Source organism: Mus caroli, chromosome 6, assembly GCF_900094665.2.
Source record: "Mus caroli chromosome 6, CAROLI_EIJ_v1.1, whole genome shotgun sequence".
Taxonomy (NCBI): domain Eukaryota; kingdom Metazoa; phylum Chordata; class Mammalia; order Rodentia; family Muridae; genus Mus; species Mus caroli.
Genome location: NC_034575.1, coordinates 7940498 through 7968420, shown reverse-complemented (window position 1 = coordinate 7968420; position 27923 = coordinate 7940498). Strand labels below are relative to the sequence as shown.

Below are 27923 nucleotides of genomic sequence, written 5' to 3'. Positions count from 1 at the left end.
TGCCTGTGGATCACATGTATTCTCTCAGCTACTGCTCCAGAGCCATACAGCACCAGAAAAATAACTAAGACTGAATCCAATCCCACTAAAGGCAAAAATTACTAAATGGGGCTACATCAAAGTAGATATTCCTGGTACAAAGGGAACCATTAAAACAGAGTACAGAGACAATTAACAGAAAGGAACAAGATTTTTGCCATGTTTTTATCTGACAGAGGTCCAAAATACAAATATAAAACAAGCACTCAGTAGCCAAAATCCAAGTGATCTAATTAAAAAACATGGGAAGATGACATGAATACAAACTTTTCCAAAGAAGATACACAAATAGCCAATAAATATGTGAAAGACATGTTCTGAATTACTAGCCATGGCAAAATGTAAATCAAACCTACAAAAATGTAATACCTTGCTCCAGTTAAAATAGCAATTTTTAAAAAGTATAATAAAAGTGAATTCTGTGGAGATGTAGAATATATGAAACAACTGTACACTGTTGATATGGAGGGTCCTTAAAAACTACCCGTAAACCTATTATATAATCCACCTAGCCACCTCCTACCTACACAGCCAAAGAATATGAAGTCAGCATCCAGAGTTATTTGCATGCCAAGTTTTAATGTGGCACTATTCATAGTAACTAATATATATTCTGCATAGGTATCTGTTAATAAATGAATAGACAAAGAAACCATGGTGTACTCTTATAATGGACTACTATTCAGCTATGAAAAAAAATAACATTTACAGAAGTCTTTAAATGGGATGAAAAATGAAAGATATTAAAGACAATAAGCCAAATATAGAAAGACAATGTTCTCTTAATATATGTAGAAACTTAAAAGAAGTTGGCTGGCGGTAGAAGAGGAATTTATAGGAACTGAGAAGAGTACCAGAGGGCAGAAAGCGGAATAAATGAGCATAATCAATAAGTATTTCTGCATACATAGAAACACCACAGAAAATATCACTAATCTGTACAAGTTATGTTAATAATAAAATAAAAACAATGAAAACAAGATTCCATGACATTTTAAATTATTGAATTAGGATGTTCACACATATAACCAACTAATTAACTATACAATATGAAGATTTACTCAAGAGTGGAAAAACTATACATTTTTTTACATGTCAAATAGTAGCCAGCTCTCAAAAAGCACTTCAAAGAATAAGTCCATGAGCATAAAATGCTTTCTTAGCCTCCTCTTCCTTCTATGGCAACAGGGCTGTGACGTGGGAGAATACATTGGTGCACTGGGTTGTACTGATACACAGCATCTGGAAGCACCATGGAGCAAGCTAAGCTCCTGTGCATGGAGGGCTATCTAGGCTAGCTAACTGAGGTGAGGAAACCCTTTGTAGAGGTATGCTAAAAGTGGGAAGCAACATTCCACAAGATGGGCTCCTGGACGGAATAAAATGGAGAAAATAAGTTAGTACCAAGCACTCCTCATACTGTGCCTACTGGCTGTTCATAAAGTATGGCCAGGTGTCTACAGCTCCTATAGCATTGTCTTCCTCGTTATTACGAGTGTACCCTATCTATGCAACTGGTTGGGAGCCAAAAGAACCGCTTTCTTCCTGAAGTTGCTGTTGTCATGTACTTTCTCCTAGCAATACATAAAGAGACTAATACAACTAGTAATCATGAGCAAATGCTCAAATGCACTGTCATCAGACACTACAATGAATTACATGTTCAATTAAGTTTGGCCCCCAAAGATTCCTGTATTTGAATGCTTAGTCATGGTGAATGGCATTATTAGGAGGTGTGGCTTTACTGGGGGAAGTGAGGCTTTGTGGGAGGAAGTGTGTCATAGGTGAGCATTGAGGCCTCCTACGCTAAGGCTCTGCCCAGTGTGAAAGAGCTCTTCCTTCTGGCTGTCTTCTGATCAAGATGTAGAACTCTCAGCTCCTTCTCCAGCACTATGTCTGCCTGCATGCTGCCATTCTTCCTGAAATGATAATGGACCAAACCTCTGAAACTGTAAACTAGTCTCAATTAAATGTTTTCCTTTCTAAGAGTTGCCTTTATCATGGTGTCTCTTCACAGGAATAAAGTCCTAACTCAGAAACACTCGGAACACTATTAGGAAGCTTTAACCTTCTTTCTGACTCACATGGCATTATTACCTACCTTGACCATCTTATTTGTCTTCTTTGATTCAGACTGACATTTTAGTTGTTTCTAAAATTAAAAGCTACTTGAAAAAGTAGACTTGTCTTTAATGAGGCTATTCATGTAAAACAGAGGTCACATTTTTGAACCTTTAATTAACCTGAAAGATCTTAGCAGAACTAACATGGTATCCTTATAGAAACCTGTGTTTATTTGAACAATGAATTTATTTAAAAAAACAGTTCCTGATTTCAAAACAATAGGAAGAAGAGTAGGTATACAGTTTACTGACAAAGTGTCTGTCTAGCATGAGCAAGGGCTTCTGGTAGATACAGAACACAGCTAAACTAGATGGAGAAGCACATGCCTGCAATCCCACAACTCAGGAGAGGAAGCAGAGGGTTAGTGTCAGGGTATTTAAGATACACAGCAAGTTCTAGGTCAGTCTGGGATAAATGACATTCTGCCTGTCACATTAATCAATCAATAAATCAACAAGCAAACATATATATGTGCACACATACACACACACACCCCTAGGGTGTTGATAAGTGCCCATCATAACAACTACCTGAAACGCTGAGGAAGGTGAGAGCCTGGTAACATAGGAGACTATGATGGTCTGAAGGAGAATGTTCCCATAGGCTGTAATGTTTGAATGCTTGGTCCTCAGTTGGTAGAACTGCTTAAAAAGAATTGTTATAGGAGTTGTGTCACTTGGGGTAGGGTGTGCTGTCTCTGTCTGTCTGTCTGTCTATTTCCCACACTAGATAAGATGTGAGCCCTCAGTTACTGTTCCAAGTCCATGCTTGCTTGCCTGCTGCCATGCTCACACCATGATGGTCATGGACTCACTCTCTGAAACTATAAACCCCCATTAAATGCTTTGGTCTCTAACTTGCCTAAGTTATGGTGTCTTATAATAGCAATCGAAAAGTAACCAAGACTGTCTTAAAACAAGAAAATAAAATTAACTGAACAGGGACCAGAGCACTACTGAATGAAACAATGCTTACTAAGGAGGTGTGAAGTCCTGGATTCAATTCTCAGTACCAAGAAATAACAAGAGAAAAAAATAGGATAGAAAAAAAGTTCCTTCTGAATTTTAAATGGAAGTATTCCTTGGTGGGCTCAAGTCAAACACCAGATAGAACCTTTAATCCCAAGTCTTAAGAGTTGGGAAGCCACTAAATCAGGAGTATACAGCTAGTCTCAACTACATGGAGTTCAAAAACCAACTTAGGCTACACTACTTGAGAACCTATCACAGAAAAACAAAAAGATGCATTAGAATCAAAGATGTAAAACATTGAAATCCCAAAGCATCTTCACTCCGCCCCCCCCCCCCAACTCGTATAGAGTAAATGAGAAACTGCATGTTCACCCATCTCCACAGACCAGGAAAACAGAGGAGATTAAGTAAGTGGTCAAGGTAAATTGAAGACTGCAGGGCTGTTCAGGTGAAACCAATTTCTGATGTAAGAAAATGAAGATGTAGTAATGTAGAGCTTCTTTTAAAAGCTTCCAAATGCCGAATGGGCAGCAAAATAGCTCATGCCTATAATTCCAGCACTCAGAAAACTGAGGCAGGAGAAAAGTCTGTAAGTTTGATGAACACTAGACTACCAAGATCCTGTCTCAAAAGCCGACGGTGGTTGCGCACGCCTTTAATCCCAGCACTTGGGAGGCAGAGGCAGGTGGATTTCTGAGTTCAAGGCCAGCCTGATCTACAAAGTGAGTACCAGGACAGCCAGGACTATACAAAGAAACCCTGTCTTGAAAAACCAAAAAAAAAAAAAAAAAGAAAAGAAAAGAAAAGATCCTGTCTCAAAAAAACTAATAATAAAATAGCAGCAATTAAATGTATAAAATATCCTAGCATCAGAATGTCAGAAATTGATATCCATGGTCAAATGACCTAACCTAAAATATGACCCAAAGACTAATCTAAGAAATAGAAATTACCCTCAGTGTGACAATGAAATAAAGACAAGTAACTGGAGTTAGTGTCCTCAGCACAACAGAAGTCTGACACTAACAGAAAAGTTATGCTTACGTGACACATCAGCAATAACATTCAAGACACAAGCAGCCATCACAACACCAACAGCGCTAGTTAGTACAACAAACCCAGTCAGTACTGCTACAGTTCCACTGTTCACATTCTTTAGATCTGCTTTAGAGAATTTTAACTACACCTAGATGAGAATAAGCGTCACAAAGTCTTTGTACAGTTGGTGACTCTGCAACAGAATACCTCATATTGAATAATGTACAACATGAAAGGCTAGATCATGATTCAGGCTGGTGGCTGGAGAGTGAAAATAGCATGACACTGGAGTCATAGCCTCAATGACACCACATGACACAAGACTAAAGGGGCACAGGTACAAGAAACCAAACTGCGCATCAAGCCTGCTGTGCCCCTTCTAGGGCAACCAATAAAGCCCCATGAGATCTGATTCCCTATAGAGTGACAGCATTCCAATGATCAAGGTGAAACCACAGTGATGGTTACTTTTGCCAGCTTGACCAGATTTATAGTCACCAAAGAAATTTATCTCTGGGTGTGTCTCTGAGGGATTATCTAGATTAAGTTAAATAATTAAGGCAGGAAGACCCACCCCAAATGCAGATGCCATCATTCCATGGTGGGGGGCGGGGTGGGAGGAGTGCCAAACTTGATAAGAGGAGAATGGAAGCTAAGCAGCATTCACTGTTCTGTTTTCTGGCCATTAGTGTGCTAAGTAACCAGCTACCTTCTATTCCTGCCACTATGCCCCCAAACCCAGCAGGCTGCATTGTACCCCCTCCAACTGTAGGCAAACAAACAAACAAATTCTTCCTAGACATTTTTCAAACCAATAAGAAAAGCAATCGCTATACTTCATAAGAATATCTCCACTAGCTCCTACCTCCTAAAGGTTCCACAACCTCAGTACTACAGCACTGGGAACCAAGCCAAATCTCTGGAGACAGAAATCACATCCAAATTTCAAGTCTTCTCTGTGCTCACTATCACTTCTGCTACCTATTTTACTAAGAAAATAAATACTCAACAACGTCCACATGTTCAACCAACCACCCCATCTAACAACTTACATCTATACCCACACACCATCTTTCCCCTATAGTTATAATGATGGCTGCTCTCATCTGCTCCATCTCTGCTTCCTATTGGAACCCACCCCCTCTAACATTGTATGCAATGTCCTTTAATTCTTTACATCAGCTATCAATGCTCCCTTCCCACTGGGTCCTTTCTATAAGCACAGAACATGCAATATACTGTGCCTGTGGCTGTCTTTAATAGCCCTCCGTAATCAACAGTGCCTGGCAGACTCTTGGAATGGCCCCTCCTATATCTAACTAGTTTTGGTTTAAACAATGTGACACAGCAAAGTGGTACTATGTCTGTCCTAAACTAGGTAAAATAAGATACTTGCTATTTCAAAAGCCATCTCCATCTCCTCTGTCTTTCTCTTTGATCACTCATATGATCATCTCTAGCTCTTTTGTTTTTAACGAACCCCTCTGAAATCAACAGTGGGGTAGCATGTAGAGCATAAAGAGCTGAAAATGGTGTGGAACTGACCAATAGGCACCAAACAGTTGAGGACTAACATAGCTAAATTTGGGAACAAAGCCTCTAGCTCCAGTCCTAGAAGGACTGCAACCTAGGCCAACAGATTTATCTGCAGCTTCAAAGACCCTACACTAGAACCATCCAAAGATTCTGAAGTGTTAGGATTAAAATATTCAATTTGACTTTTTACTCATTAGAAATGACATAAGTTACAAATGTCTATTGTTTTAAATAAGCTACTGTATTTGGGGGTAACTGTTATATAGAAACTGATAGCTACTATAATATCTAAATTATAGAGACAAACTCTCCCTTATTTTATATCAGCTACTGTTACATCTCCCTACATCTCCTTATAAAAGCTTATCATAAAATTTATATCTGGTCCCATATTTTACTTTTCCTTCCTTGAATTTCATTTTATCTCTCTAAGATCAATATGATCGATGTGTGTTAAGTTCCTGTAAGTCCAATGGTAGTTTTCCCTGTTTTAGGACATTGAATTCTGCTATAGAAAATCAAAATAAAACAAAGGGAACCTACATGTGTCATCTAGAGATAAACCGGAAATAAAAGAATACATGCATTAAACAGAAACAGTAAATAACAAAAAACACGAGGCACATAGTTACTAAATATACAAAGGATTCTGAAGGTCTTGGATTAATCTCTTCAAAATGATTTAATTTGGCACCTATGGATACCATATTCTGGTATCTTGCTTAAGAAACAAACCCCATGGCTTTTCAGCAGGTTAACCAGAGCCAAAGCTGGAGCCATACATAACTCTTGCTGCATCTGCACACCAATATAATGCACCCAGGGAACTTTACATGTGGGCCTTGTCTGGATCCCATATTTACTTATTAAGTCATGTAAAAATATTACATATGTATGTTTTTGGTTTGTTGTGTGTGTGTGTGCAGTACATGGATGTATCACTATATGCATGTGCTTGAGTACTGCTGTGAGCGCATGTGCACATGTGCATTTGGAGACCTGAAGCTGATTTCAGGCATCTTCATCAATCACTCTCCAGCTTACATATAGCTGTCTTTCAATGCAACTCAAACCTCATGATAAGTTTATTCTTGCTAGCCATCTTATCTAAACATTCTGTCTCCACCTCCTGAGGTAGAGATAAAAGGAAGGCTGCCATAGCCACCTGAACTTTATAGGGTCCTAGAATCTGAACTCCAGTCTCTGCTTATGCTCTTTGTGTGTGTGTGTGTGTGTGTGTGTGTGTGTGCGCGCGCTTTACTGGAGAAGTCACCCACCCCCAGCCTATTATTGCTACTGTTTGCCTCTTAACCTGAGCTAGCTTGCTAGTGGTATTCCTGAAGTCCACCATTGAGTCTGGGTAACTCCCCATATGAATTAGGCCATTATCTAACTCTAAACTATTATTTATCAGACAGATACCCATTTTCTCTTCTTGAAACATTTCTCCTCTTATTTTATAGTTGCCTCCACACTAATATTTCCCTTATATCCTCTGAAATATTAGAATGCCTGCTACATATACTCTTCCTTAATATAATAACCAATCTTACAGATTTAAGTAATATCTTCAGGTCAGTGAGTCTCTGATTTTTATGTCTCATGCTGGGTGGAAAGGGCTGGGTGGATTATTAGAAGCTTCTATTTCTAGAATAAGTAGTGACCTAAGAGAAGTGAAAGAGAAATGTCATGAGGTTGTTTGTATTTAATAGAATATTCTAAACCTAGGAAGTAAAGTGTATAAAGATCTTGCAGTGAGAACATATTTGTGGTGTTTGTATAGTTGTACAGAAGTTAGTAAGCTAGAACGGAGTGTGCAAGCTGTCGTATAGGATTCAAACTGCTTAGATTATGTTTTGGAAGACCATTTCTGCTAGCTGAGTGGGTTAGAGAAGGGGAGTCTGGGTGACTATTTGAGAGATCACTGAAATGACCCAGGAGTTGACTAAATTATGTTAACCGTGGATCAGATGTCATAGCATTTCCTATACTTGTTGAGTTTTATTTTTCTCTGTATCCAAATCAAACATTTTTAGGATTTTTAGATTTTTATTTATTTATTATTGATTTACCTATTTATTCTTCATTTCCCTAGACATTAAGTTCCAAAAAATCAGCCGTTTGCACATTTATTCTACATGATGCCTAAAAAACTACAGAACACTAAGCACACAGGATAATAAACAAACTACTGAATGGTTACAAAACATAGAGCAATAGGAGGTCTTCCCATTATGAGCCTCAATCCACTGCTCCATGAGGGCAAGAGGAGCTCTGTGAGAGGAATATGTAATCCCAGAAAGCAAGGGAAGGACACTGCCCCAGAAATACTGCTTAGGACTGAGCAACAGCAGGCGTACTAACTAACTGCCACATGCATTCCCACTGTTGCCAGGAGTTTATGAAATACCGATTCCTCCTCTCTCTGCTCCCTTTTTCCTTCCACCCTTGCCCAGAGGCAGTCTCTGTATATTCCCTTCCAAATAAACCTTCCATGTGAGATCTGTCCTTGAATGGTGTGACTCTATGGCATCCATGGCTTATAGATCATAGCAATGTTCATCAGGCAGAATGTAAAATCACAAGTCTGTAAAATCAGTCCTAGGTCATCCTCTCTACTACACAGCAAACTCAATGTAAACCTAGGGTACACAGGATCCTTATCAAAACACTCAGACACACACACACACACACACACACACACACACACATACAACAACACTAGGACTCAGGAGATGATTCTGTGGTCCAGTGCTTGCGCTCATGTAAAAAGCTGGGCTTAGGTGGTATATGTCTGTAATGCCACCACTGATGGTCAAAGATAGAGGGTCCCTGAGACTCAATGGCCAAACAGTTCACTGAAATAAGCAAATGTCAGCTTTAGTGAGAAATTCTGTTTCAAAACCTAAGGTGGAAAGTGTTTGAGAAGATATCCAGCATCTACCTCTGTCTTTTACAAATGCATGAACAAGCAAACATGCAGGCAAGTGCAAATCTGTGTGCGTGCACACACACACACCACATATATACAAAATAAACAAATTTCAAGAACTTAATATATATTATTTTCAATTAAATAATATCATATAATAGTATAGTAAAACTTTAAATAAGTACAAAAGGGAAACAATTTAAACTTCCTTTGAATAAGATGTCAACCAGCCATTTCTAACAGGAAAAGACAGCAAAATTACCTTCATGAACTGTAATGCCACAATTATCACACTGAATTATTTCATCTGCATCTTCACTATTATCTCCAAGACAAACACAGCAAATCAGAATGTGGTCCATTTTCTGAGAACTCCAGTTTTGACTCTTCTCAAGAATCAGAGAGTCCTAATATTAAAATAAATCAGAAAAATCATGCTTTAATTAAAAAGTAATTTAATACACACAATTCTCATTTTGGTTCAAAATACTTTCTTGTATTTCAAATTTATGTGGCATTCTATTAGTAGGTTCAAAGTATGTTCCACCACTGTTCAAGGCCCTTTACACCTCTTACTCTCTCTTCAGGTGCCATGTGCTCTCCCCTCACAGGCATACAAATAGCTCTACCTGCTTAACATTTGACATTGGCCCTTAAACTAGGGAAAAAGGAACACTCAATCCTCAAGTAATTATCAGTTCTATATACAGACTTTCAGAGTCTAAGATGTGGTTCCTAAACTTCAGTAAAGTTGCTATCTAGGAAAGACAAGACACACATATACAAACTAGGAGGGAAAAGATAAAGATAACATGTAAGCAGGTATGCATTTCATGTCTGAGAGACTCTAGACTCCAAAGTATAAGAGGTCCAGAGTTACCCAGAAAGTTACTCAGAAAGAGCCTGAACACATAATCTACAAAAGAAAAAAAGTTAAGTAATTGCTAGAAAAGTAAGAAAGTGTACTCTTTACTTTTATGTCAAGAAATATCGAGTGCAAACTGGTAATAAAGATAGCTAGCTACTATCAATATAAACGATAAAAGCCTTAATATCCAATGAGTATAAAAGGATAAAATTTCAAAAATAAAAAGTCTATCCATTGTAAATTTAAACCTTTTGCATTTGTGGATGTAAACTTTAATATGAAAACACTTCATCCTGGCACAGTGGCACACATATAGCTCCAGCCACAGAGAGGAGTAGGCGGAAGGATAACATGAACCTGGGAGTTAAACTCCAGTCTGAATCAAATAGCAAGACTCCACCTCAAAAAACAAAACAAAGAGTCCTGTTATAGCGATATGTAACAATCAACATAATAATGTGGTGTATATGGATATTTTCATTTACAAAGCTAGCCACAAAGACGAAAGGATGGACTATCCAGAGAATACCCCACCTGGGGATCCATCCCATAATCAGCCACCAAATGCAGACACTATTGCATATGCCAGCAAGATTTTGATGAAGGGACCCTGGTATAGCTGTCTCTTGTGAGGCTATGCCAGTGCCTGGCAAATACAGAAGTGGATGCTCACAGTCATCTATAAGATGGAACAAACACAGGGCCCCCAATGGAGAAGCTAGAGAAAATACCCAAGCAGCTGAAGGGGTCTGCAACCCTATAGGTGGAGCAACAATATGAACTAACCAGTACCCCCAGAGCTCGTGTCTCTAGATGCATATGTAGCAGAAGATGGCCTAGTCTGCCATCACTGGGAAGAGAGGCCCCTTGGTATTGCAAACTTTATATGCCCCAGTAGAGGGGAATGCCAGGGCCAAGAAGCAGGAGTGGGTGGGTAGGGGAGCAGGGCTGAGGGAGGGTATAAGCATTTGAAATGTAAGTAAAGAAAATATCTAATAAAAAAAAAAGCTAGCCACAGTCAAAAGCAAAATTCTTGATAGTTCCAGCCACAGTCACTAAATATATTTATTCACAGTCACTAAATATATTTAATTTCATATTAATATTTTGCTGGTTTATAGCACTTTAAATTCTACCAATACTCTCAAAGGTAACACTTGGAACCATCATTTCAATAAAAATTATAAATGATATGTTTAAATATTTTGTGGGGAGGAGCTTTTTGAGACAAGATCCAAAGATCCCAAGATGTTCTTGATCTTCCTATGTACCCAAGGTTGGCCTAGAACTTCTAGTCCTCCCATCTCTACTTCTCACTAGCTCTGATTACAGGCATATGTCACAACACCCACTGATCATCCTGAAAGGTCACAATAAATAATTCCTTTGACTCATTTTGTGAATAGTATCTAAAATTACTACAGCTGTAAAACAAATCGGGAAAAGCAAAGTGAGGCTATCTTATAAAGAAACTCCTGTGTTTACATTATCTTGATAGCTAATGAAAATCCTGGGGTTTGTTTGCAGCTTTCATTCACAGCTGTCCAACACAGTGTTCCCTTTTGTAAAATGAGAATGACCAAATTAAAAGGGGCCAGAAAAGTCATTGTAAGACTCCATAAAGCACTAAAGGTCCTCAGTGCTGCATTACCCATGCCCTTCCTCCCCTCCTCTATACTTCCTGTACATGGTTCATAACAGAAACACGGACTGACACTTAAGCATGAGGCAAGGAGTCGGATGAGCTCTTTAGAACCTCAGAGGTAAGTGACAAGCCCAAATGGGCACTATAATTCATCATCCCTGTGGTAACTCCAAACGTTTTCCCTAGGCCATCACTTCTAAATTAGCTTTGTCTTTGTTTTGTTGAATATGAGCTAGGAAATGACCTAGTGAAACACAGTCTGATTTTTGTTTGTTTGTTTGTTTTGTTTTTGAGACAGGGTTTCTCTGTGTAGCCCTGGCTGTCCTGGAACTCACTTTGTAGACCATGCTGGCCTCGAACTCAGAAATCCGCCTGCCTCTGCCTCCTGAGTGCTGGGATTAAAGGTGTGAGCTACCATGCCCGGCCCAGAGTCTGATAATTAAGAGGCTACCTGTGCTACGTGTGTTAATGGACTGTCAACATCTGTATGACAGAATTACATCTAAGCCTTAGAAAATGGCTTAAGAGAGAAAAATATGAGAATTATACGATTAAACCTGTGAATGGGAAAAAACTGAATTTCTTGCAGTAGAAACTACATCAGTGATCTGTCACTTCTGTGCATGAGCCATGGCTTTTCCCCTCTGCCAAGGGGAGAAATGGAATTTTCTCTGTTTTCTGGTTTTATGCAGAAGAACAATGACTAAGCTATCTATGCCAATTCTCTCAACATGTACTGTGCTCTAGTGCCTGGGAATAAGAAAACAGCAGTGACTTCTGGTTAGGATCCTCTGATCCAGAGACGCTTGTCCCAACTGTACTGCCAGGAAGGGGGAACTGCAGCCCCACAGTGTTCCATAACAGGGGGCCACAATGGTTCAATGGAAAAACCTAAATCAAAGTTTTTAAAACATAATCTTAGTGTCTGTTAATAGAGCAGATATGCATTACTGTTTAAGTGTCATTTAAGCACATTTATAATCAAAATAATAGAGTCCAGTTTCCTATGAATTTTTTACCATATTTCTGAAGGTATGTGTCATTTTTCAAAGGAAACTAGGCTAAAACCTTTAACAAAAAATTAATGAAGCTTTACACAAAAATAGAAATTAGATAAGTAAGTTATAGATGGCAAAAGAAAACATCTCAAAATTAGAAAAAAAGAAGGCACTACAGTAATAATTCAATGATTATTTCATTTTTTCCTTGGAATTTAAAGTTAATCTTAAAGAAAAGAACTTACAGGAGGTGAGATTACACAGGGAAATATATTTATATGTAAAAGCTAAGCAAAGGGTCTAAATGGAGAAGAAAAGGGAACATCTAAAGAGAGGAGGGGAGCCAGGCAGAGTACAGGGAAGCAACTGAGAACTAAGTATAATGTATGAAGATGCTCGGGCAAACCCCAATGCCCTGTATGCCAATCTAAAAATTAATAAATACAGTTGCCTAAAAATGAAACATTGTCTAGAGATCTCCCTGCACTCTAAAACATATTTTGTGTTCATTTGTCATGTATTCTATAAGATGTTTATAAAATATATAGAAAAGGACTAAATTGAACCTGTTGTATTTAAATTCAATAGAGACAATTTCACTATATTTTAAATGGTACCAGTTTTAAAACATAAGAAAAAAATGCTATACCAAACATGTGATCAGTAGTTCTTCATCAATGTTTTATTTGAAAGTTTAGCTCTTAAGATTCTCAAATGTGCCGGGCGTGGTGGTGCACGCCTTTAATCCCAGCACTCGGGAGGCAGAGGCAGGCGGATTTCTGAGTTCGAGGCCAGCCTGGTCTACAAAGTGAGTGNGCAGGCGGATTTCTGAGTTCGAGGCCAGCCTGGTCTACAAAGTGAGTGCCAGGACAGCCAGGGCTACACAGAAAAACCCTGTCTCGAAAAAAAAAAAAAAAAAAAAAAAAGATTCTCAAATGTTTGTATAATATTCCAAAACTGTTTTGAAGAGGACTTACAGCAAATTTTTTCTACAAAATGTGCAAAGAGATAACTAACTAGTAGTCAGACATCCCACGTACACACACATCTTCAGCAGTGTGTAACAAGAACTGGGAATGCTTTGTATTCATTTGATCCTGTGCTTGATTTACTTGTACATACTTGCTCTATGGAAACACAGATGGCTTTTCAAGAGAAAGGGTTAATATTTTCCTACTTAAAATATTGATAAATTTTGCCAAAATCCTTACATATTAACTGCAAAGATCAAGTGACATCTATCATTAAGCATAAAAGAACCTTATATGACAAATTCTTATACTAAGCCAAAAATATAAGGTTGTAGTTATCAAAACAGTATTCCAAGAGCCAAACTCTCCTACAGATCCTCAATGAGAAAGAAATGTTTCCTCCTTAACAAAACAAGACTAGAAATTCTACTGAGAGAATTTCTTCCATTCATAAATTTTCAACTACAACTCTAGGTTCAATGTCTTGAAATTGAGAACCGTTTTCTGAAAATGTTACACTATCCATCTTTGAAAAACTTAAGTCAGAGAGAAATGGGTGAACAAAATGGTATTAGTGACACTCAGAAGTTTCCAAATGAAGGATGAAAAGAATACAGCCATACTGCAGGGCTGCTATCCAAACTGTACTAATTTACAAACTCCAAAGGCAAAAGCCAACAGTCACCAATTTACAGAAAATGTAACTCATCAAGTGCTCCACCCACTTTAGAGCAGGAAAGTGTGTTTCAGGAAGCTGTCTTGCAGAAAGCGCACAGTAAAGACTATTCTCATCATGCCACCTGGCCTGGTTCTGGATCTTTAGGGTGGTTTTGCTTTTGTGTTGTTTTTGTTTTTAGAATATCTAAGATTAACTTGAAATTGTAAACGTCAACAGATGTAGTCTACGTAAATATTCCAAGTCTTCAATAACGTTTTAATAAAGGGATCCTAAAGCCAGTATGTTTTAGAAGCACTCCTCTAGGTATTGTGACGCCATCAAAGAGTGTGAGTTATAAATGGGCCCTGAGCAAAAACAGTGAATTCTCCTAAGAAACTGAAAATTGTTATGGTTCAAGAGCATCATTTCCCTATAGACAATCTACATCATTTCTCTGTAAATATACCTGACATTGCAATAAGAAAAGGCTACCAGCTATGATATTCTTGTGTATATTTCTAAAGCCATGCTTTGGGCTGTCTCTACTATAAAGTGGAATCTCAACACCTACAGGCAAAATAGAGAAATATAAAATTTCAGAAACAAACTTGTTAACTATAATGAATATTTAGTTGTTATTATTACCTAAAATAGGTAACTAGAAAGACTGACAAAACTATTAGCCATAAGGCAACAAAAATAAACTTTAAACATCTTTCTTATAAATACAAGAGCTATATAAATAGAAAATCTAAACATAAGTAATAATCTAAACATTAATTTCTTAAGTAAAATTTGATATTTAGTTTATCTTATAATTTAAATATAATTAAAATCATGAAAATTATTAAGGAATTAAAATAGATATAAAACTGTAACAAAGTTTTACACAGGCTGCTCTAGAGAAATCAGCCTTCTACAGGTTAGTCTATGTGGGCACTTTTCTAAGAAATACTTTGGGATCTCATGCTAGAAATATCTTCAGGACACTTAAATACGGTCTCATTATTTACCAGACTATTTAAATTTTTTCACTAGAAGAAGAAAAAGACACTAACCCATATATGTGATCTTAAAATGTATTATAAAGCTTAGCCTATTAAGCAATAGTATCAAGTAGAGGTTATTAAAAAATAACAAATACTGTTCTACACCTTTACAAGTGTCCCTGTGTATTAACGTGAGTCTCCTTCAGAGGCTCTCTATTATTAAATTACTTCTGTGAACAGTAACCTAAACATGAAATATTAGATATGCTGCCAAAAGTAAGCTCAGTCAACAGATATAAGTGCTAAATGCTATAAAAAATAAACTGAACAAATGCCCAATCTAAATATTAACAAATATCCATAAATATGCCAAGACAGCATGTTACAGTTCATGCTACAACCTTAAATAGTGCCATACTATCTCCTCAAATGATTTTCCTTTACCTAAAGATAAGAATTAGGATAGCAAAAAAAAAAAAAGAATTAAGATAGCATTGAAAGCAGGCAACATTCTTCATAGGAATAAGAGCAATCTAGGAATTAATCAGTGCTTATCATATAAATATAAGCTTTTAATTCATCTCTGCTGGCATGGAATCCCTGAGAGTTTGCTATACATTATTTAAGAGAAACAAGCCCACAAAATCTATAATAAGCTTAATTAAAATAGACAGTTACTACTCTGAAAATCTCTAAGCAGAAAAAATAAGAAAAAATAAAGCATAAAGAGAATCTACCAGTTTAAGATACCTCAATGATATGTAAAAAAAAAAAAAAAGGTGAAGTAAATTTTGTTGACATAAACACAATAACAGAAATGACATAGTACAGTTCTGCATGTGATGTAACATACATCTACATGTAAGACATCAACTCAATCTTTCTTTTGGAAGGAAAACACATAGGCACACAGACAGAGACACAGGTATGTTTAACTGAAGTCTTGAACGTTGCCTCTGGACCAATGGACAAACCTAACTTGCAGAAGAACTTCAATGGCAGGACTCATTACTGTTGCTTCAGGATAGAAATGTTTGTTCTATGGGGCAAAACGTTTGCTTTTATTTTTACTTCTTTGCAGAAAATTTGCTCATTAAGGATGTGTTAGGAGAAAAAAAAGTATATTTTACTGTCACACACATAAACCAAAGATTGGTAGCTACACTGATGACTGCTACAGCTGATAACTTTTAAAACAACTCTCTTAAAGTCTGAGAGAGCAAAAATGAGCTTTGTTACCTTCTTCTAATATATGCAAAAGCCTTATTTCACAACTATGTTTGAAGAAAGAGCCTCCACTTTCCTAATCCACTCACTGCCAGTTAGCATCTATGAACAGAAAGGAGATAGAAATGGGAATAGAAAACTCATTTCCCAAGTCTACAGATAGAAAAATGTCTCTCTACATACTTTCCTTGGGAATGGACTACAGATCCAGGAGAATGTTGACAAATAGTGAATAGTTAAAAGTTTGTTGACCAAATGAATAAATGTTAAATTCAGGGTGTTCATTCACTCCTACATCCAAATAAAAATTCAAGGATGCCACTTAATAAAATAAGTACTGATTTAGAAAATTCCCTTTCCCCAGACAGACAGATAAAAAAATTGGGTTGCTCTACCTCATTACTCTTGCTTTGAGATAGGGTCAGGCTATCATTGGTCAGTTCCTCATCATCAGCACTGTTTCTGCTAAGAACTTTACTCCTCTTCTTCTTCTTGCCACCTGCTTCGCTAGCAGGGCTGCTATGCTCTTCATCATTGCCCTCATCATTCTCATCTTCCTCACTCCCACTTCCCTCATCTTCATCATCCTCATTGTCTCCATCACTGCCCTCCTTGTGAGATGCCGATCTCCCCTTTCTCTTTACTACAGTAGGTCTCCAGTCATTATCATCCTCACTGTCATAGTCATCCATATCATTCAGTTCTTCCATGGATACAAAGTCCAACAGGGGACGGTTCCGACGAAGATTCCATTTCTTGGGCTCACTGACTTGTTCCTCCGTGGTGGTGGTGGTGGTAGGGACAGAAGGGGAGGTGACAGCAGGAGGGCTTGTGGCTGGTGTGGTGCCAGCAGCAGAAGCAGCTGCACTATCAGATACTGTTGCTTTCTCTTTGTCCTTCTCCCTTTCTTTTTCTTTCTCTTTCTCCTTTTTCTTTCTAGGTCTTTCTCCATTTTCTTCTTCTTCCTTCTTTTCCATTTTAATTAACTGTTTGTCTGATGGCATTATTTCCTCTGAAGAATTTTTAAGCTGTTCTTCTTTTACTTGAATATCTTCATTCAGTTCTTCTTCTAAAATGTTTTCCTCAGAATCACTACAGGAACCTTCTCCACTGTCCTTTGAAGGGTCTTCACTTCCATTACCACTCCCTTCAGAATCTGTTGAAAATATGAGAAAAAAACCACACATATGTATATACATACACACACACACACAACACTGACACAAATGAAACCACCAAAACTTGTGGATAACTTGCAAAACAATATAAACAAATCTAAGGCAAAGGATGGTAGACATTCCCAACCTCGTTAAATAATAAGTCAACAAAGTTGATATATGATTTAATCCAAGATGAACTAATGAAGATGAGAAATGAAATGTATGTTAGAATATACCTTAAACATAGTACCACTGATTTATATCAAATGGCTAATAGCAGTATAGTGACCTAAAGATAATTATTTATTTTCTAAATGTATGTTTTAATGAGAACTTGACTGTAACTTAATCATAATAATTTATTATTCTTTTACATCCTTCTTTCATATAATATGCATACTTAAACTAATGAATCAAATCTCAAGCAAAACAATGTTAGTCCTGTAAAACTGTCTATTAAACTTTTTATCTATCAAAACAAGCAAAGATCTATGATAGTCAACTTGTAGCAGATGTTTGATCAGTACAAAGGCAAAAATAGACAATACCAATGGCACATAAAACAATGGAAGATGAAAGAAGATTTCAGTCTTCCTGATAAATAGGATACTGCTCGTATCATGTGTCATGTTAACTTTCTAAGTTCCAGCTACTAGATGCGCTTGAATGGAAAATGCTGACAAATGAATCTATCCTAAAATGATCAGCTACCTGCTACTGAATAACTAGGCTATGGTTATTGAGTAGCTCATGCAAGCCTTTATAATTAGCAAGCTGTTTCCATCCCCACCTAGGGCAGCAGAGTCCACAGCAACCCAGCACAATTTTTATTCTAATCTTGTCTCAGACAAGCCAACAAATAAAAATTTGAAATATTTGGACAGGAGCATAAATGGAAGTGGAAAAAAAAGAGGGAGATAAGGATTTGTATACCAACTGTAAAATTTATAGAAAAACGAATTGTCTGCATCTATAATCAAGAAAATAGAAATACTAAAATAGCATAAAGTATTATTGTTTCCATACAATTTTAATTTCTTTGAATTTAACTTTCTTTGACCTGCAAATTTAACTGGGAATTTAAGGTTCAAAAATTAATTAGTATATCTAAATCACCTAAGAAGCCCCAAATACACAGCTAATAATCAAATACCCTGTGTGTTAGTTAGCTCATGTAAGAAATGAAAACAGACTTTGAATGACTCAATGAAATTATTATCAATCTCAAGACTCTCAGCTTATTCAATAGTGTTATGAAGAAAAACAAAACCACACATATTCTAAACAAACTTACACAGGGCAAAAGTGCACTACTACCCAAGCCAATCAATTCCTTAGGTTTCAGACCTCTGGAGCCAGGCATGTGTGCTTAAATTTGGAAATTTTCACATTTTATGCCTATAAGGTACTATTCTATAATCAAATACAATAGTTCAACAATATAAAGTATAAGTATTTACAGAGTATGAGATATGACACAAATTAAGTTGATTTTAAATAGGTTTTGATATTAAGCAAGTCTCTGCCAAAGTTAAGAAATTCCTGTAGCTCTCTGAGCTTTTTGGATTTAAAGAGTATGGACTCAATATAATTTCAAAGCAAAGTGACTTGTTTTCAGCTCAAGAGTTCTACAAATCATTAAGAAAATTTTAATTTTAAATCATTCATAATAATTAAACCTAACCTACAAAGAAAAATCAGACCTAACTAAAATCAGCAATAATTTCTACAATTTTTAAAATAATGGTCGTCTGAGAAATAAGCAGATTCCACTAAATACTTCAAAGGCAAGCCCTTGTGCACAGTAACTAAAGAACATCACAACACAAGCAACACTGAAATCAAGAAAGCTAAGCAGCAGACAAGAAGGAAAGGTTCTAGTCTTCTAGATCAGTCATCTAGAAGCTATTTTAACACAATAATCTATCAGTCAATAAAAAACCTAAAGCTCACTAGTACAGATTCCTGACGAGAGCCCAACTTTGTAACACCTGGGAAACTTTACAAATATCACCGATTTTGTGATTTTATTTTCGATGTCAATACTCATGCAATTATTGTCAAATGTAGAGGTAAACTAATATTCTTTGATTTGTTTTTGTTTTATAACCATGTCTCAAAACAGTGCAATGTTAAGTTCAACTGTTTTACCTTTGAACTTGTCAATATATTATTACAAGAACATGACATTCTTCTCCAAATACAAATACTAGCCCAACTTTTTAGTCACAGAATGTAACATCTTAGTCATAATCTAATCTAACAACACGACCAGGGTCTTGGGAATATAACTTTTTCATAATTAGTCATTTTTTGGTACATATTCTACCATATTCTATATATTCATGTGAGGAAGAGATATTTATTCATAATTACAGATGAATAACTACAATGAGAAAACAAGGTCCACAACTGGCTATAATTTTAAAGGCTGCAAAAGAAAAAAACATTTCTATTTCCATGATGTCAAAAACTACCCCATGCTGCCTTCCAAACTTAACATTTCATGTGGAAGAAAGGAAAGAAGAGAAGGAAGAAAAGCAAAGAAAGGAAAATGAATAGTGTCAATTATCCATATATTCTGAAAATCTATCTTATGCATAAGAACAGAGTTAATTAATCCCACATCTACAATGAAATTTTTTAACATATAAAAATAACTTTAAAATTAAACTCCTATTCCTAATTTAGTTACAAATTAAAAAGACAAAACCAAAAAAACCTTCAAAGCACACAGCATATCAGGATCTCTCAAAGCAACATTCATTTCAACTGTTGAGGAATTTCTTTTCAGTTACAGAATTAACAATATACTTTCTAAAATCCCTTGGCAATATTCAGATAATATGAATGCAATAATCAACAGTCATCAGTATCATTACAACAAAGCTCATTTTTTCTTCATGATAAAAAATAAATACAATCAGTACAATTTAGAGATTTAAAACTATGAAATATAATCTCTGCCCAGCAATTCCATAAACCTTATTCTTTTCATAGGTACAGAGCAACAAGAATTAACACCATAAATAAGCATAGTAAATAAGACAGACATCACTAGTCTTCTGGTTAATCCTGAGTTATCCTAAAGTCACCTTTAACTGATTCTGAAGCCCATCACTCAACCCAACTCATTCTCTACTGACTCAAGTTACAGATTCTGGGGAAATTTAAACTAGAGCTTCTCTAATAAGGACAAGTCTTGCCTCAAAAGACATGCATGCACTAGTTCCTAAAAACACTGGCAGTCACACAGCAGGTACAACATGTAGGGAAGACACTACAACACTACAGGCATCAAGTACAAGACAAAGATGCTATAAACTCTATACTACACAGAACAAACCTCTACAACAGAATTAGCCAACACAAAATGCCAACAGTACCAAGGCATTCTGAGAATCCCACATCTAGAATAAGATCTCCATCTTCTCACTATTTTCTAGGTATGTTCTACCCCAAATAGAAATAACATTTCCGCATCTCCATACCTTTAACATTTAATGTTTCCCTCACCAAAATTGTTTTTCTCTAAATATTCTTAGTTCACACTCCTCCTCTCATTCCTCAATGGAATTGATATATATGTATATCCTGTTTAACCATCATTTAATAATAGCAATCTAGTGACTTATTTGTGATTTCACTGTAACATTTGGAAAGTACTGAGTGAAATGCTAATGAATATAATTTGATCAGGTTAACCAAAAAGAACTACCGAAAAGAACTACAAACACCTCAACCTGACTCTTCCAGCTAGATTACTTCTAGGCACAATGGCTACACTAACTAAATAACCCATCAAAATCTAGTTAACTTGCTTTGCGTTATGCAGCAAAGAAAGGAAGAAAGGCCAGGACACCCCAAGTTTATATTATTAATAAGATTACTAACTGCTCACATCTTCAAAAGCATTCAATTTAGATAAAAAAAAAATCATCTCTAACCCTAGGCACAAATCAAATAAACTATTTATCTAAGCTAAACCACATAATTTCCAATATTGGGCTGGTTTAGACCTACAAAAATAAGTCACTTGTATATGGTTCCACCTAACATTTCTATATATGGTTCTTCTGGAATTCATTATTTTAATTTAAACTGTGCCCTAACTGAGGGCATATTTATTTATTGTCCTCAACCAACTATGAGAGGAAATAGTGCTGATCTAGCATACATTAATATCTCCTCTCTGAACACTAACACATCTGAGTCAAATAGAAAAAGAAGACTCACCTGCCATTGACTATTATTTTAAATAAAATCATTTTCCACTAGCTCTTTTTCACAGTAACATGCAGAAGCTACAAAAGTAAACTTACGACCTGAAATCTTAGCTCACATATACTCGACAGGAGCCAGGGCAGTAGACAACTGGGAATTATATGTTAAGAGGCAACAAATAGTATGAAGTTTTTAGTTCTTTTAGGGATCAAACATTAGCCAAATATAACATCCCTTCAGCATCTTCAACATCCCTTCTGGAACCTTGGCTTGGCTTAATACCATACACTCTTTTTCAGGTAGCTTATAAATTTATCTCTGGACTATTTCATCCCTCATAAAGAGAAATGTCTGGGAATGACTCCACCCTAATAAACAAAAAAATAAAACTATCAAACCAGGATTTACTGAAACCAAACCACTTTTGAACATTTACAGAATGTAAACATCGGGGTTTGTTTCATTGATTCCTATCTTTTAAACGGAAACAACTTATCATTTTAAAATCTCACCTATACACCAGTACTACCTGTCAGCAAAGAATACTCCTGTTAGTCATCCCTAGGAAGAAGACATTTACCTCCTTTCCCTTTCCTTTTTTTTTTCTTTCTTTGAAAGTACCAAACATCAGTGAATCAACTACATAGGAGATAAAGAGCTGCAAAGTGAAGGTTAGAAAACAGTTAATCGAGGTAATTTTATCAAGTGTTGACTGCTGGCATGAACTCATTAGGTGCCACAATTGCCAGGCCATTTTGATTTGAGATTCTATCAATCCACTTTTAGCGTAGTCAGACCCACTGGCTATCAGTTTCTGAAGAACCTCATGAGCAGTCCTTTAAACTCAGTTCCTCTATCACTGTGAAGGAGTATCTCCTACATGAGCTATTATAAATAATAAAGTTAAATGAGATTCTATAGCAAATCACAGTGCAAACTGTCTGCTGATGCTGTTAAGAGTAACACAATACAAAGGAACTTTTTGTTTGTTTTCTAAGACAAGGTCTGACTCTGTAGCCCTGGCTGCCTTCCAACTCGAAGAGTTCCTCCCCACTGCTAGGATTAAAGGCATGTGCCACCAGTACCTGGCTGATGCAAACTAATTCCATCTCTTCTCACCACCTTTAAAGAGAGAGATGAGAGTGTGTCGGAGAAAAGGAGCAAGATGTTCCAAACTCTCAGACTGCCTGATGGGATAGTGACATGTCAGAGGGGCTGGTGCATGATGGGATATTAAAATATGTCAGAGGGACTGCAAGTATGGTCTAGCAGCAAAGCTTGTGAAAGGCCCTGAGTATGCTCCCAGTGCTTCAAGATAAGAACCTCAGAAGAGCTGAACTCAGAAAGGCTTTTATCTTATACTTTATCTAAATGTTCATCAATGGGAGAGAAATACAAAAAGGTCTTAATGTTCACGTGTCCACTGATGCTTTGCAGATATAACAGCCTATTTCATTCTGTTTCTCGGGTTGCTGTAACTGAAACTTAATATATTAAGTACACATTAAGTACACAGAAGAGAAATGCACCAAGAAAAACTGTCATGCTCCATCTGTGCTTTTAAACGACGTGAACATACAAGTTCAGTATCTCTTCATAGCACTAACTACAACAAGCAAGCACTCAAGGCACCGTGCCACTGTGCCTGCTGTTTTAAAGCACAAGGTTTCCTTGGGCTTCATTGTTAGAGAGCTCGTGCACAAAAAGAACTCCCCTAAGTGTGCCAAGGAGGCTGATATGGGAGTAACAGTGCTCAAGAATATTGTGGTCCATATTACTCATAATATACGCTTCTACATCTGGGGTACCTCAAGTCTTTACTCGAATATATAAGCATAAATATATTTTAGGGTATAGGATGGGAAAAATGTTTCTCCTTTTTGAATAAGGCTTCCTCCCTACCAGCTAATCATCTCAGTAAATCTGGACTGAAGCAGAAGCCATAGAAGGTTCTAATGAGAGGATCTTAGGTTAATGTGAGAAATTAAATGACCAAAATAAATGGTTTGTGTGCACAATAAATGAACATTTTAATCAAAAGTCTCAAAAAAATTAAAAAGTTAAAAATGCAGTGAACGGCAGAAAGCTGTGAAAGGGAGAGAGAAAGAACACATTTACCTGAAGCATCTCCAACTTTAAAATCACTGTCATCTGAACTATCATAATCAAGAGCTTCCAGGAGAGAAGCGGCCAAAGGCTTCACCTGCCTCCTCTTGGAGCTGCGATCCACTGTTAAGAGAAAATATTACAATCATTTTACAATCTCACCAAACAGGGAGAACTGTGATGCTGGGGGAAAATAGAAATGACTTCGTGCACTTCACGGAATCTCGAATTGACTTCTCCACACTGTGCTTGGTGGGAAAAGTTGGGTTTGGGGGCGCTGGTTGCAGAGGGCCTGGTTGCCCCTGACGTTAGGACAGGACCAATGCAAACAGCCCACATCCTCGCAGACCCCCGCCTAACTTCTGACCACTCGGTAATCCCTCACTCAGACAACGTACGGCCACGCACGCTATCTCGGAAGCCAAGGGACCACGGAGCAGCTTCCAGCAAGGGTCCGTCTGTCTGTCTGTCCTGCAGAACCCACCCGGCCCTCCCTGCTCAGCACAGCCTGACTTGAAAGGAGAAGTGGAGCGGGGCTGAGGCCTCGGAGACACTTACTAAGGAATCCGTGAGGTGGTCGTTTGGAGAGCTAGGGAAGGCTGCAAGAGGCAAGGCAGCAGGGACGCGCAGAGGACCAAGGAGACAGGTCGGAGAGCAGCTACCGAGGCAGGGCGGTGCGCCGACCAAGCAGGGGCGACCCCGGGGGTGGGCTACTGTCCCTCCCCACGCCCCGCGCCCGCCCGCCCGGCGCCCCTTCCCCCGCGCTCCCCGGCCAGGGGCGCCAGGCCCGAACCGGCCGCCCTGCGAGGGGAACTGCCCGGGTAAAAACTGGAAATAAAAAGAAAACTTTATTAGCCTGCACCAGAAGCAACAAAAGACCCAGAATTTGCACAGCGGAGGGCCTACTGTCAGAGACAATGGGAGAACAGCGACCCGGATACAGCTCCGACAAGGAGGAAGTGAAAACCGCCGCGGAAATGCCGCCGTGGGCAGCAGAAGCTGAGGGCGCATGCGCGCACTAGCTCCCTGGCCGGAACTCAGTAACTTTCAGAAAGTTCAGAAATTCTCTGGTTCCATCCATCTGCCTAAGAACTAGTCATTGCTGGTGGGAGTGAAAACTGGTACAGCTACTATGGAAATCAGAGTAGAGGTTCCTCACGAAGCTGAGAATCCATCTACCTCAAGATTCGACTATAACACTTGTACTTCCTAGTTTTGTGTGTCAACTTGACACAAGCTGGAGTTATCAAAGGAGCCTCCCTTGAGGAAATGCCTCCAGGAGATCCAGCTGTATGGTATTTTCTCAATTAGTGATCAAGCACGGGGGCCTAGCCCATCATGGGTAGCCATCCCTGGGCTAGTACTCTTTGATTCTATAAGAAAGCAAGATGAGCAAGCCAGGGGAAGCAAGACAGTAAACAGAACTCCTCCATGGTTTCTGCATCCACTTCAGCCTCCAAGTTCCTACCCTGTGTGAGTTCCTGTCATGACTTCCTTTGGTGATGAACAGCAATGTGCAAGTGTAAGCTGAATAAACCCTTTCCTCCCCAACTTGCTTCTTGGCCATGATGTTTTGTGCACGAATAGAAACACTGACTAAGACACCCCTCAGACATGGATATTTGCTCATTCATGTCCATTGCTGCTCTATATATAATCACCAAAATTTAGAAACATTATAGATGTCCATAAGCTAATGGTTGAATAGTGAAAATGTTTTATAGTTACAGAATGGAATATTATTCAGCTGTTAAGAAAAATGAAATTTGCAAGAAAATGGACAAAGATAGCAAAAATTATCTTGCGTGAGGTAACTAGGCCTCAAAAAGACAAATATTCCATATTTCAAAGTTAGGAACATAAGTTAAAAAGAAAAAGAAGAAAGACAACTATTTTGTGTAACTCCAATAAGAGTTAAGCCTCAGAAACAAGGCAGACAGGAGCCAAGCCCAGGATTGGCTTTAATAGGCTAATGAACGAATCTGAATGTGAAGTTAAGGTGCTAGTGAAGCCACCCCAAAGTATAATGGGGGTGGGAAATACAGAGAAGACAATGAAAGGATAACAAAGTAAAGTTTAGACTGACCCACCTATAAATTACTCTACAGGGGCCCCCCTCCACTGGTAAAAATAGCCTCTGTACATAGTGCTGACATGCTGCTTTCCCAGCCTCTGTTCTCTAGGCTCAAGGCACTCGAGTGGGTGAGACATCGAGCAAAAAATCAGCTCCAGAAGGCCTACTCAAGAGAAGACCTGCAAGCCCCACATCAGTTCCAAGTTAGAGATTCGTTCTACATTAGACGTCTCCACGCAGAAAACCTTGAGACTCGGGTGGAAAGACCCTTATCTTGTACTCTTGACCACCCTACTTTCTACCTTTATGGGACCCCTTTTGATTTTGCTTCTGCTTTTAATTATAGGTCCATGTGTGTTAAATAGGCAAGTCACCTTTATTAGAACAAGAATTAGTGCAGGGTGGCTTTTAGTTTTGCGACAACAGTACCATGCCCTAAAGGATCAAGTATGTCAGGGAAAAAATAGTGTCTAGTTCTAAGATTAGAACTACTAACAAGTAGAAGGGGAGAATGAAAGTATAACAGAGTAAAAACAAAATTCTAGGCCTTTAGGCCCAGGCTTGGGAATGTGACCTCTGTGACTCATTGCTCCAATGTATGCTAATCATAAAACAGATAGTCACATTCCTCCACCCACCCGCTTCCTGGGTTCAAAGAGTGTTCATTCAAAGAAAGTCACCCAGACAATGCCAGAACCCGCTATGTAAATGTGCTGTTGTTAGGGGCTCTTAGAAACTGTCTTGAGAGATAACCTGCACAATTACCAGGTATTCCTTGTGACTCTTGTGACTTTGCACTTCCTTGAAACTCTTAACTGGTATCTTTGATATTTTCCAACAACGCCCTCCCCACTTTCTTGAGTTGTGGTTTCTCCCTTTAAATACCACCTTATCCAGCTACTCAGGGTGCCAAGGTCCTCTACCCCTGCGTGGTGTATGACCATGGGCCCGAGAGCCCTCTTAAATAAAAATCCTCTTGCAGTTTGCAGCAAAACCGTTTCTTGTGGGTGATTTGGGGTGTCACCTCTCCTGAGTCAGAACGTGGGGGAGTCCTCATGTTATGGGTCTTTCAACAACTAACACTAAAGACCCCTTCAAAAAATATGTGGAAAACTGTTTACCACTCTACAGGGGCCTGGGAGAACAGAACCTAAAAGGAAGGTGGACTAAATTCTCATGCAATAGCTAACTTTATTCAGAACATCAGGAAATTTAAACTGTAAGAGTTTAGAATCACAAGAGTAAAGAGTCCAATTGCAAGGAAAGCTGCACATGTCAAAATGTCTTTTCCTTGGTGGTAATAAACAAATAACAATAGTCAGCTGTGATGGATACGCTGAAATAAACTCACTCCTATTCACTACACCTGGGAGAAGCACGAAACACTCCTAAAGCAAGTTGTGTGTTCTCAAGAAACTGAGCTCCAAGACTCTTGTCTTGTTTTCTTATAGTCTCCCAAGCACTCAGAATTCTCTTCACCAATTCTCCTCACTAAGAAAACCCCATTCTGAGGACTGTGTCACAACAGAAATCAACCAGCATAGAGGCTCTTTAAAGCAAATACAATATGCAAGGAAATGAAATAGAATATATTTACTCCCCCATATACTGGGGGAGACAATGCCTCAACTAGATAGCTTATCTCACCAAATGAAAACTCCACTGCTACAAATGGGTTCTCTCCTGTTGAGTCACTGGACAAATTCCATACAACCCTTCAAATATCTGAGACTATTGTTACTTGCTCTCTACAACCTGATAGCAAATCCCTACTACTGAAGACACTACTTATGTTATTGAACATTAAACTAGTGCTCAACTAGAAGTTTCATCCCTAATGGCTAATGTTAAGGTGCTCTGCACACTATCAGAGGAGGAGAAATGTAATAATCAATATCTCCCAACCACAAACACTGAGATCTAGCCTCAAACAAAAGCAACCTGCCTCCAAGATATGCGGGTGCAATAGTGGCACAAAGGTTACAGGAGTAACCAACCACATTTTGATTAGAAGACATCCATATAAATAAACCACAGTACTCAGTATTACTAAGAGGAAAAAAGAACATAATACAAGTATGGAAAATCTTATATTGATATTAGACAAAGGTTTGAATGAAACCAATTAAACTCATTCATTTATTCCACAAATACATGTTGACTGTCAGTATGTTTAGAATGGGAAATGAAATGTTTTGAAAAATTGTGAAATTTGTAGACATCAAATCACTGAATGCAGTGAGGAGCAAACTCTTCAAAGATATTTTCATTGAAACACATTTAATAAATACCATGTATAGCAATTTAAGGAATGTACCAAAATGATTATTGTCTTTTCCCAGCCACAGGTTGAGATACAACTG

At 37.9% G+C, this 27923-nt stretch overlaps 1 protein-coding gene across 8 annotated transcripts in view; it reads right to left on the bottom strand.

Moving 5' to 3' along the window:
- The window catches only part of Phf14 (PHD finger protein 14), a 175115-nt gene that overhangs the window by 131165 nt on the left and 16027 nt on the right, over window positions 1–27923 (bottom strand). For 4 of the 8 annotated variants that reach the window (XM_021165026.2, XM_029478628.1, XM_021165028.2 and 1 more), the window contains exons 1-4: window positions 24045–24462; window positions 23499–23609; window positions 16392–17152; window positions 8903–9047 (exon numbers count right to left, since the gene is read on the bottom strand). In XM_021165026.2, the coding sequence (XP_021020685.1) occupies window positions 8903–9047; window positions 16392–17152; window positions 23499–23609; window position 24045 (1018 nt within the window). In that variant the 5' untranslated portion in view covers window positions 24046–24462. Of the gene's footprint in view, window positions 1–8902; window positions 9048–16391; window positions 17153–23498; window positions 23610–24044; window positions 24463–27923 lie in introns of those variants that run through there. The other 4 variants (XM_029478631.1, XM_029478630.1, XM_029478629.1 and 1 more) reach the window with 3 other exon arrangements.